Source organism: Condylura cristata, unplaced genomic scaffold, assembly GCF_000260355.1.
Source record: "Condylura cristata isolate star-nosed mole 26May11 unplaced genomic scaffold, ConCri1.0 scaffold00013, whole genome shotgun sequence".
Lineage (NCBI taxonomy): Eukaryota > Metazoa > Chordata > Mammalia > Eulipotyphla > Talpidae > Condylura > Condylura cristata.
The window spans coordinates 47707230-47717402 of NW_004567114.1; the positions used below are offsets into that span (position 1 = coordinate 47707230).

General features: G+C 48.4%; 1 protein-coding gene across 1 annotated transcript; it reads left to right on the plus strand.

The window, feature by feature from the left end:
- Nucleotides 1-1224: 1224 nt before the first annotated feature.
- Nucleotides 1225-4337, plus strand: NFKBIA (nuclear factor of kappa light polypeptide gene enhancer in B-cells inhibitor, alpha). Its single transcript, XM_004681935.2, has 6 exons — nt 1225-1561; nt 2142-2250; nt 2539-2749; nt 2996-3084; nt 3217-3477; nt 3805-4337. Exons 1-6 carry the CDS (start codon nt 1335-1337, stop codon nt 3850-3852), a joined length of 945 nt encoding a protein of 314 aa, XP_004681992.1. The 5' UTR covers nt 1225-1334; the 3' UTR covers nt 3853-4337.
- The last annotated feature ends 5836 nt before the right edge of the window (nt 4338-10173 follow it).

Sequence of the window (10173 nt, forward strand, 5' to 3'; positions counted from 1 at the left end):
CTAGAAAGATGGAATGGAGAGATGTAAATTCTCACTATGTGGGTGAAAACAGGATGGACCCTGGAGTAGCTAGCTATCTGCTTTGCATGGAGAGACCCAAAGGCTGCCCGCCCCCAGGCCACGGGAACCATGAGTCTGCAGACCGGATGGGGCAATGTCAGGGCCCCTGGAGACTCCTGCAGAAGGATGCTTAGTAGCTATTTCCCCATCATCCTTAAGGCTCCATTTCAGGTAAGGCACTGCTCAGCTCATTCTTCAGCCTCTTTCTCCATATACTTTTGAAAGTCACTCAGGTGGGCCCTCAGAAGTAGGCTCAGAATCTATTCTCTCTCTCTCTGCAGCACACCCAAAAATCAGGGAACATCTTATTTTGGTATTGCAAAGTATGCGCAACCTCACTTCCAAGGTTAACTCCTCACTTTACTTGGGAAATGGTTTGGTCCCTTTAGCCTCTCCTCCCCCCATGGCCACTACAATATAGGTAGAACAGAGTGTTTCCCCCTCCCCCAGTCAACACGATTGTTCAACCTGAGGAAATGATTTGAGGGTTCTCCAAGCCATTTTGGCTTTTAACCCCAATGCTTTCACAATTTCCACTTCACTGAAGGGGGGGGGGGGAAGGGACTGCTACGCGTCCTTCCTTGCCCTGCAAAGAGCCTGGTATTGTCAGGAACTCAGGAAACCCACGACCTTCTAAACCACCTGTGCGTCCTTCCCTGAAGAGAAGTCTGGGGAAGCGAACTCCTGCACCAGCCACCATTGCCATCATTTCCACTCGCATTTTCAAATCACCAAAAACCGGAAAGGACCGGCAGGTTGGCAAACCCCGACAAGCCGCCCAGCAAGTCTGCGCCCTTAGGATCTCAGCAGCCGGCGACCCTAAAATCAAATCGATCGTGGGAAACCCCAGGGAAAGGAGTTTTCTGCAGAGGGACAGGATTACTGAGTGCAGGCTGCAGGGAAGTACCGGGGGAGGGGGCCTTGTCGGGAGGACTTTCCAGCCACTCAGCGTTCATCAAAAAGTTCCCTGTACATGACCCCAGTGGCTCATCGCAGGGAGTTTCTCTGACGAACCCCGGCTCAGAGTTTAGACTTCATTTTCCCCCGAGCAAAGAACCAGGCCAGTTCTCTTTTCTGGTCTGACTGGCTTGGAAATTCCCCGCGCCTAACCCCGCCCAGGAGAAATCCCCTGCCAGCGTTTATAGCGAGCCGCGGCGGCGCTGCCGAGCCCACAACAGCCCGACCTGCAGTCCTGCCCTCCGCTACACGGCGACCAGCGAGCGCCGCCGGCAGCCGAGCGCACCAGCCAGCAGCGCCTGAGCTTTCCCCGCGCCATGTTTCAGGCCGCAGAGTTCGCCCAGGACTGGGCCATGGAGCTTCCCCGGGACGCGCTCAAGAAGGAGCGGGTGCTGGACGACCGCCACGACAGCGGCCTGGACTCCATGAAGGACGAGGAATACGAACAGATGGTGAAGGAACTGAAAGAGATCCGTCTCGAGCCGCAGGAGGCGCCGCGGGGCGCGGAGCCCTGGAAACAGCAGCTCACCGAGGACGGAGACTCGTAAGTGCGACTGGCCGGGGCGGCGGGCTGGGGGGAGCCGCGCTGCAGCCGGAGCCGCGGGGCCTGGGATGCTGCAGGACCAGCGCCCCGACGCCGGCCGGGGGCTTATGCATGGCCCCCCCACGCGGTGCAAAGCAGGGTGGCAGCCCGGGCAGCAGGGGACTCAGGCTCGTTCTCGGGGCCGGGTGCAGCCGTGCCGCCTTGCACACACCCCCACCCCTGTCCCGGTCCTCTCAGCTGGGGGCGGGGCGGCGGCGGGGACACGAAGTCCCCGCTTGCATAAGGGGGGCGGGAGTTTCTGCCTGGCTGGCGGGCGCCGCGCGGCCGGGAGGGGAAGTACAGGGCGTTCCGGCCGGCAGGAGGGCGGGGCGGTCTGGCCGGCGCCCGCCGGGGAAGGGGGGGGCCCGGAAAGTCCCTGGGCGCCTGCCAGGAACAGTCAGCTCATAATAACCTCGCGGAAAACACCGCGGCCTCGGCCTCCAGAAACCCCGGCCTTGCGCAATCCCCCGCAGTCCGCGCCTCCCAGGGCCCCACGCAGCGCACTCACCAGCCCTGGGGGTTTTTCCCTCTTTCCCCTCAGGTTCTTGCACTTGGCCATCATCCACGAAGAGAAAGCACTGACCATGGAAGTGGTCCGCCAAGTAAAGGGAGACCTGGCTTTTATCAACGTCCAGAATAACCTGCAGCAGGTGCGTGGCGTGCCCAGCCCCCTGGGTCTCTGACGCCCGCCCGCCCCTCCAGGCGAGGCAGCCGGGATCTATATAGCCAGTTGGCCCTAATTCTTGCAAAATTAACAGTGACCTTTGACATGCGAATCAGCCAATCGGAATAAAGAAAATTCCCCTGGTTTGATGAGCCTGTGTGGCCCACCTGGGGCCCCTGGTGGGGCCTGTGGGAGGGGCAGTACTCACACCTGGGGAACCCAACTGTGGGTTTGATCGGTGGCTTATCTCCTCTGTTCCCTCTTATGTCTGTAGACTCCACTTCACTTGGCTGTGATCACCAACCAGCCAGAAATTGCTGAGGCACTCCTGGAAGCTGGCTCTGATCCTGAGCTCCGAGACTTTCGAGGAAATACCCCTCTACACCTTGCGTGTGAGCAGGGCTGCCTGGCCAGTGTGGGAGTTCTGACGCAGGCCTGTGGCGCCCAGCACCTCCAGTCCATCCTGCAGGCCACCAACTACAACGGTAAGTCTGCTGCCCTCCCTGCTATCAGGGGGAAGGTTGGGCCAATTTAACGCAAGCAGGCAGGAGTCAGAGCTTGAGAAAATATGTATGCAGAAGGCCTCTTTGATGTCTTTGCAAAGTTCATTCACAACCCAGATTTTTGGTTCTTCAAACTCAGAAGAATTTGCCTCCTAGAATAGTGAAGGGTTCTGCTTGAGATGTGAGGCTGGCACAAGTGTTTATGCATTCTTCTTTTTGTGTTTCTAGGCCACACATGTCTGCATTTAGCCTCTATCCACGGCTACCTGGGCATTGTGGAGCTTTTGGTGTCCTTGGGTGCTGATGTCAATGCTCAGGTGAGTGCTTTATACCTCCAAGTGGATGGCTTTAGGCTCCAAGGCCCTCCTCAATAAGACTGCACCTGTTTCCTCTCACAAGTAGAAATTCCAAACTTAACCTTGAGCATTTCAAATGTCTCTTGGTTTCAGGAACCCTGTAATGGCCGAACTGCACTCCATCTCGCCGTGGACTTGCAAAATCCCGACCTGGTGTCCCTGCTGTTGAAGTGTGGGGCTGATGTCAACAGAGTCACCTACCAGGGCTACTCCCCGTACCAACTCACCTGGGGCCGCCCAAGCACTTGGATACAGCAGCAGCTGGGCCAGCTGACCCTAGCAAACCTTCAGAGGCTGCCAGAGAGTGAGGATGAGGAGAGCTATGACACGGAGTCAGAGTTCACGGAGGACGAGGTGAGTCTCCATCAACTTCTCACTCTGCACAAAGGAAACAAGCCTTGCCATTCTCCTTCCACCCTCCAGGGACCCTCCATAGCTACTCTTCATGCACAGTCCCAACACAGTTGTGCATAATCTGGATCCCAACTGTGCGCCTTTTCTGTTTTGCCCTTTTTGAAGGAGAGAAACATTAAAGGAAAACCCCTACCCTATGAGGTTGATTTATATCTGGGTTGTAGAGAGAGAAGTCTAAGTTATGTCCAATAGCAGCTCCTCACCAAGACCCCAGCACTTTGACAAAGCTCTAGAGGTTTAACATGCTTTTTTCCTTCTTGTTTTCAGCTGCCCTATGATGACTGTGTGCTTGGAGGCCAGCGTGTGACGTTATGAGCTTTCAAAAATGACTGAAAGAACATGGACTTGTATATGTGTAAAAAAAAAAAAAATTTATTTTTCTAAAAAAAGGAAAAAAGAAAAAAAAAATCAAAAGGGTGCATTCACAACCACACTGTGCACTGCCTGACCAGAGAGACATTTGACTGGTGGATTGGCTGTCATCTTGTGATCTTTGTGAACTTTGGAAGGGGGACAAGAAAGGTCATTGGAGTTTTTTTAAGCTTCACCTTTATGAGGCTTTTGAAGAAAGGTATCCAGAGTTTAATGTAAGGACTATGTTTAATTTATTGTGCTTTTCAATTGGCCCACCATGGACTTGATGGCTGAGAGCCACTTGTGGCCTGTGACTAGTAACAGTCAGGTGTGTTGTTAAAGCTTTCAGTGGTTTTACCCTCTTGTAAATGGTGTACATGTGTATTTTGTTGGTAATTATTTTGTTACTTTAAGATGTATATTTATTAAACAGATTTTTACAGATTTATCCAGATCATTTTCTTCGGGCTGTAGTGGGACTCTGTTCTGAGAGACATTTCACTCCTTAGATGAAGATGGAGAATTGTGTAGGAGCTTTATCACAGCCAGCCACAGAACCTTTCAGAAATTAGCTTTTCACTGCAGGCACCAGCCTCCCCACCACACTTCTTTCTCACAGGCAGCCCTGGGGCCCCATGTGTGGGTGTGGGGAGGAGGAGAAGGCTGTTGCAAGATAATAGGAAACCCTGTCTCTGGCTTGGAGTAACAGGAAGCTGACTGGCCTTTGACTGGAAGGTTCTCCTTTGTCATTTGCTTTCAACCCCTTGATTTAAGCTAGTCCAAGACCCTGACTTCCATTTTAGGATAAACTTTTGACCAAAAGGTGTATGCTGACTTCCCTCCCACATTTCAAGTTGCTAAGGACATGGATGCAGGAATGGGACTGCACTAGTATTTATTAGGCAAGTACCTGTGAGCCTTAGTTTCTTCATTGGTAAACTGGCTTTCTGTGAAGGAGCCAAGATAATCAACATAAAAAGCAAAACATAGCAAAGTGCCAGGCACATAGTGCTAAAGATTCTGTATTTCACATGGGAAGAAACCAGGCCTAGAGAGAATGTTCTAGCCAGGGTCACCTTGCAGGAGCAGGCCTAGAGAGAATGTTCTAGCCAGGATCACCTTGCAGGAGAGGCAGGTAGTTAACTCATTTAATACACTCTTGTTTTCAGGTGTTTTATTTTAAAATACGTTCCATCTCTAAGCCCATTGTAACCAGCTACAGTATAAACGTGGGTTTAAAAAGATCCTTAAAATCTTCATCTGCTCAGTCTACTACTTCTATTGGTGACTTCAGAGAAGTGGAATATTTAAAAAGAAGCTTGTATTTACATGCTCTGTGTCAACTTTTACACTAAAATCTATCTCCAGTATAGTGAAGCTTATAGCATCCTATCAAACATAGAATGGTGTATAAATATAATTCCTGTACTTGGGCTTACACCTAAGAAAGCATTACTATTACAATATATTATCCCTTCCATCATTTTTTGACACATATGATGTCAAAGTCCAGTGAATAGGATCACCTTCCTCTCAGACGAAAAGTGGCTCTTTCCTATATAGTAGACTGGGCTGGTCAAAATCAGCTCTGTTCCCTCCCCTCCAGCTCCCCTCCTGTTGCTGAGCACTGTGGTAACCTCTACCAGTCTTGCCTTCTCTTAAAGGGCTCCCCGCCCGTGACAAAAACTCCTTGTCTAGCCCACCACTCCTGAACACAGGTGTTAATGACCTAGCACTCAAACATCCACAGTTCTGCTCAGCTGACAAGTAGAAGACACAGAAGGGGGAGGAGTGGGATATCCACTTCATACTCAAGAGAACAAAGATTGGAAACTTGGCTCCCAATTTTGGAATGATGCTCTTGCCTCTCAGAGGTGCCCCTTTTTCTACTTACAATGGTGCTGAATTAAAGCCAAGTCACACCGGAGGCTAGGAAAAAGTACCAGAAGATATGGCCCAGTCTTCCTTAAACTCCTCAGTGACCGACCTTATGACCAGGCTTCGCCTTCCCTGTAGACTTCAGCTTTTCTTCTCTTCAGGACCCCAACACTCAGGGTGGCGTCTATCTGCATAAATCCAGAGGTAGCTGGGCCCCATTAAGGACTGAGGTCAGTCCCATTTTTTTTTTTTTTTTTTTTACTTTCTGACACATCCTGTCTATCTCCTTTTTTCTTTTTAAATATTCATATTCTCTCCTTTGTGTTACTTTTTTGAGTGGCTAGAGCCTGGCATTCCCCAAAGAAAAATTTTAGAACTGAAGCATTCGAATCTGTAGAAAGCCTCTCTCAAATTTCTAGCCAAACAAGAACAAAAGCTTTCAAAGAAACCAATTCAGCCTTCTGAGACCCTCTTACGCACTTTGGTTTTTTCCAAGAAGCTAAAGATTCAATCAGGACAGGTAGAAGTAAGGGAGCTTTGGGAAAGAGGGAAGTTACATGAAGGAAATGGTCACATCAGCAGCTTCCTTGAATTTAGTTCCTGGATTCCTTCTGCTTGCCTCATCCTCATGATAAATTCCTCTTATGGGTCACATGTCCAATCCAGAAGGAAGGGTTTTTCTTTCAAGAGAGAATAAACTCCAATCTGAGCAATTTGAAGACCTTTGTCTGGAGTCTGGAAATGCCAGACTGAGTGCTTGGGGTACTTGCACAGAAATTTCAGCTGCTACTAGGAGAGATTAAGTGGTAACAGAACTGAGTCAGCGAGATGGGTTCTTCCTTCGCCCCCTTTCCTCCGGATTTTCATCAGCTTGCTTTACGTGTAGTTGAAAATTTATTGGGCAAGAAAGGTCAGAGTAGAACTCCAGTCAGAAACATACCCACAAAGCATTCCCCAACCTCTGGTACGTGGAAAGAAAATCCCAGGTTGTTTCCCCATTTAAAGGGAGCATTACAGAAGACTGAAACTGGATATCCTGTGTACTTCCCTCCAGAGAAGTGGGACTCTCAGTTCAGCTCATTCATTCACATTATAAAGCACGATCATCCTCCAGGCCCTTTGCCAAGGGTTAGAGACACAAAGAGAAACCAGGGCTGGCCTCTGCCTCCTTGCTTAGGCGGAGAGGAAAACAAATAAGCATTTGTAAGACAAGATGGTAAACTGAAGCTCAGAGCACAACAGGGCCCCCAACAAAGAATGAGGTGGGGGAGAAGGATCAAGAGACTACACCCCAGTTAGCTGTTTGCTGCCAGGCCTATGCTCTATTCTCTTATCCCATGTGACCAGTGTTACCCTTTTGACAAGTGACAGGAAACAAAGCTGTCCCCAGGACAAAAGTAATCTCTGGGCTGTGATTAAATAAACCACCCATAGCTGGCCATGCAGCCTAGATTGTAGAGCAGAGCATGAAATTCTTTGTGTTATGATAAATGGTGTGCACAGCTTTTCAAACTCAGTGTGCACACAAATCATCTAGCAATCTTGTTGAAATGCAGGTTCTGATTCAGTTGGTCCAGAACTGGCCTGAAACTTGCCTTTATAACAGAAAAGCAAATGCTTCAGAAAAAGCTTGTGCTGCTAGGATGGGGCTCCATACTTTGAAGAGCATTTTGAATAAAAATGTTTGTGGTCAGCACCTTCAGCTATCTCACTGGGTAGCACTGCAAGAGGGGAAAAAATGCTGCTGTAGCCACCCATGAGAATGATCCAGCATCAGGCAACGTGAGTCTCTTCAAAGTAGGGCCAGATCCACTAAAATAGGGCCAAGGCCCTCAAACCAAGTGGGTGACTGATGCAAGGCCACAGATGTAACTGTGAGGTCCAGGAACGGAAGAACAATCATGAAGGAAATGCTTTTGATAGGTTATTCACTAATTAAGATGAAAGGCTTGCTTTTTTTTTTTTAAAGGTGTATTTATTTATGCTTACAGAACTGGGACACAGGTCACAGGTGTGGTGGGTGAGAGGATTCACCAGAGACAGAGTGAGGAGCAGAACAGGCAGATCCACACTGCTGAGGGGAGCAGTGGGCGGGTCAGGAGAGGTCTTCCACACCATGTGTGTCAGCAACCTGGCCGGAGATCAAACTCTTGCTGCAATGGCTTCAGAGAGCTTCATGATGCGGTGCTTTAACCTGTTGTGCCACCAGGGAAAGGCTGGTTTTTTAAGTGAACTTATTAGTAGTACCTTTATAAAGGGTTCCCCTGACGTGTGACCTGGCCCAGACTTGGAGAGTGGATAGAAGAAGCTACTCCCCTGTGACAAAGTCCCCTCTCTCCTTACAGGAACAGGAGAAACTTTTACAAGCAGTAAGCTAAAGTATATCAGTGAAAAGTTTAAGAATAACTTCCCCTTAAATGTTGCATCATCTCATATCTTTTTAAATCTTATTGTGTATAAACTATGGAAAACACTCAAAGGTAATTTAAAAAAAACTTAAGTTGCTGTATTTTCATTTTGTACAATATATCCAAAACGGGATTTAACTGATTCATCATATATAAGGGCTATTAGAAGATATTTATATCATTTTATATCATTTAAATCATTTTAATTATAACTGTTAATAATCATTTATAATTTTATAAAATGTGCATATAGTGCTTACTACATGCCAGAGACTATTCTAAGTGGTTTACAAAGAGTAACTCCTGTAATCCTCACACCACCCTGTGAGACAGACACTAATATTATTTTCAGGGCAAAGTTAAGAAACTCCACTTGGGAGGGAGTTACAGTCAGTCAATGGCAGCACCAGGGCCCTCCCTTGAGTGGCAACTGGTTATGAACCCCAGCACTGCAAGCTAGTTGAAGCTGCTTCAATGCAAGTTCAATCCCCAGCCCCAAAGGTGACTCACATGGCGTGGCAGACCTCTCCCGTCTCTCCCGCTGCTCCCCTCAGCAGTGTACTTCATTGCTCTGCCTGTCCTGCTCCCCACTCTGTCTCTGGTGAAGCCTCTCACCGCCCCTGAGCCTCTGGCCTGTGCCCCAGTTCTGTATGCATAAGTAAATCTTTAAAAAAAAAAAATGGCAGCACTAGCTTAGTAAGCCTCCCATGCACAGCCTGAGGTACAAAGTAGCTTCCAAGCAGGCCTTGGGAATTCCCACTATGGAAAATAATTTCAGGTCACCAGTCCTGAATCTGATTCTTACACATGCCCCGTGGCTGAGTCTACCAAAATTGGGTAACTGTTACAAAGGATGGTTTGACTTTCAGATGTATCATATTAATGGAAAAGCATCTCACAGAAGCTAGTTACATAGAGAATTCCACATGTAAGACCTTAGGAAACTCCAGCAAGCTGAATGATGATGTGGGACTCGGCAGATCTGGGCCAGAATCCTGAACTGTGTCCTCTGTTTAGTGTCAAGTTTCATATGGTGCTAAATAAAAGGAAGTGAGGCATGTCTCTCCTTCCAGGAGTTTCCAGTCGTGTGGTCTATGCTTGCTTATGATTGAGGCTAGGTTGGCCCAAAACCACCACATTAAACATTTCGGTCATACTTTTTTAAACTTTGAAGTATTTAATATTCAAGGGACATTTCAGGCTAGTGTTGATTCAGCTTTAGGTTGATTTTTAACATTTTCCTTCGAATATCTTCCCATCCCCATTACTGGGAGGCAGCTTCTCAGGGCAAGGCCTAGCCACAGGCCTGCAGTGTGCAGTCTGGCTGGTGGGCAGCCAGTGTTTCTTAAACTTTTAAGTGTATCTGCCCTTAATTTAACTGTTCTCAGTCCCTCCCTGGTGGCACAGCAGATTAGCATGCAGCAATACGAAGTTATCTTCAGCCATTGCAACATGAGTTCGATCCCCAGCCAAGGAAGTGATCCACATGGCACGGCAGACCTCTCCTGACCTGCCCGCTGCCCCCCTCAGCAGTGTATTTCAATCAATCCCCTTGTTCTTCTCCCCACTCTGTCTCTTGTAAATCTTCCCACCCTCCACCAACACACCTCTGGCCTGTACCCCAGTTCTTGTATGCATGAAACAAATAAATCTTTTTTTTTTAATTAGCAGTTCTCATCCACAAAGCACAGAGCAAGCCTCTATTTGAAGGAGAGGCCTAACCCATAAAAATGTAAATATCATATAATTTACAAATCCAGTGAAGCAGAAAGCTTTCATCTTTTTGAGACTTGTACTGTGTTTAAATGCATCTCTGTCAAATTTAGCACAGAAGGCCTTGTGTGTGCTATATACAGCACTCCCCAGGTCTGAGATACATGCAGCAAAGGTGGTTAGAGGGGCTGTGTGCTGGGCCCTCTGACCAGGGGGCCCATAGCACCCGGAATGGGGAGAGGACAAGATAAATCTCAGCTGCAGTTTCAAGTCAGAAACTGCA

Coding starts and splice junctions, on each gene's coding strand:
- NFKBIA (XM_004681935.2), top strand. CDS start 1,335: ATGTTTCAGGCCGCAGAGTTCGCCCAGGACTGGGCCATGGAGCTTCCC. Junction 1,562..2,141: donor CTCACCGAGGACGGAGACTC/GTAAGTGCGACT, acceptor CTTTCCCCTCAG/GTTCTTGCACTTGGCCATCA. Junction 3,478..3,804: donor CAGAGTTCACGGAGGACGAG/GTGAGTCTCCAT, acceptor TCTTGTTTTCAG/CTGCCCTATGATGACTGTGT.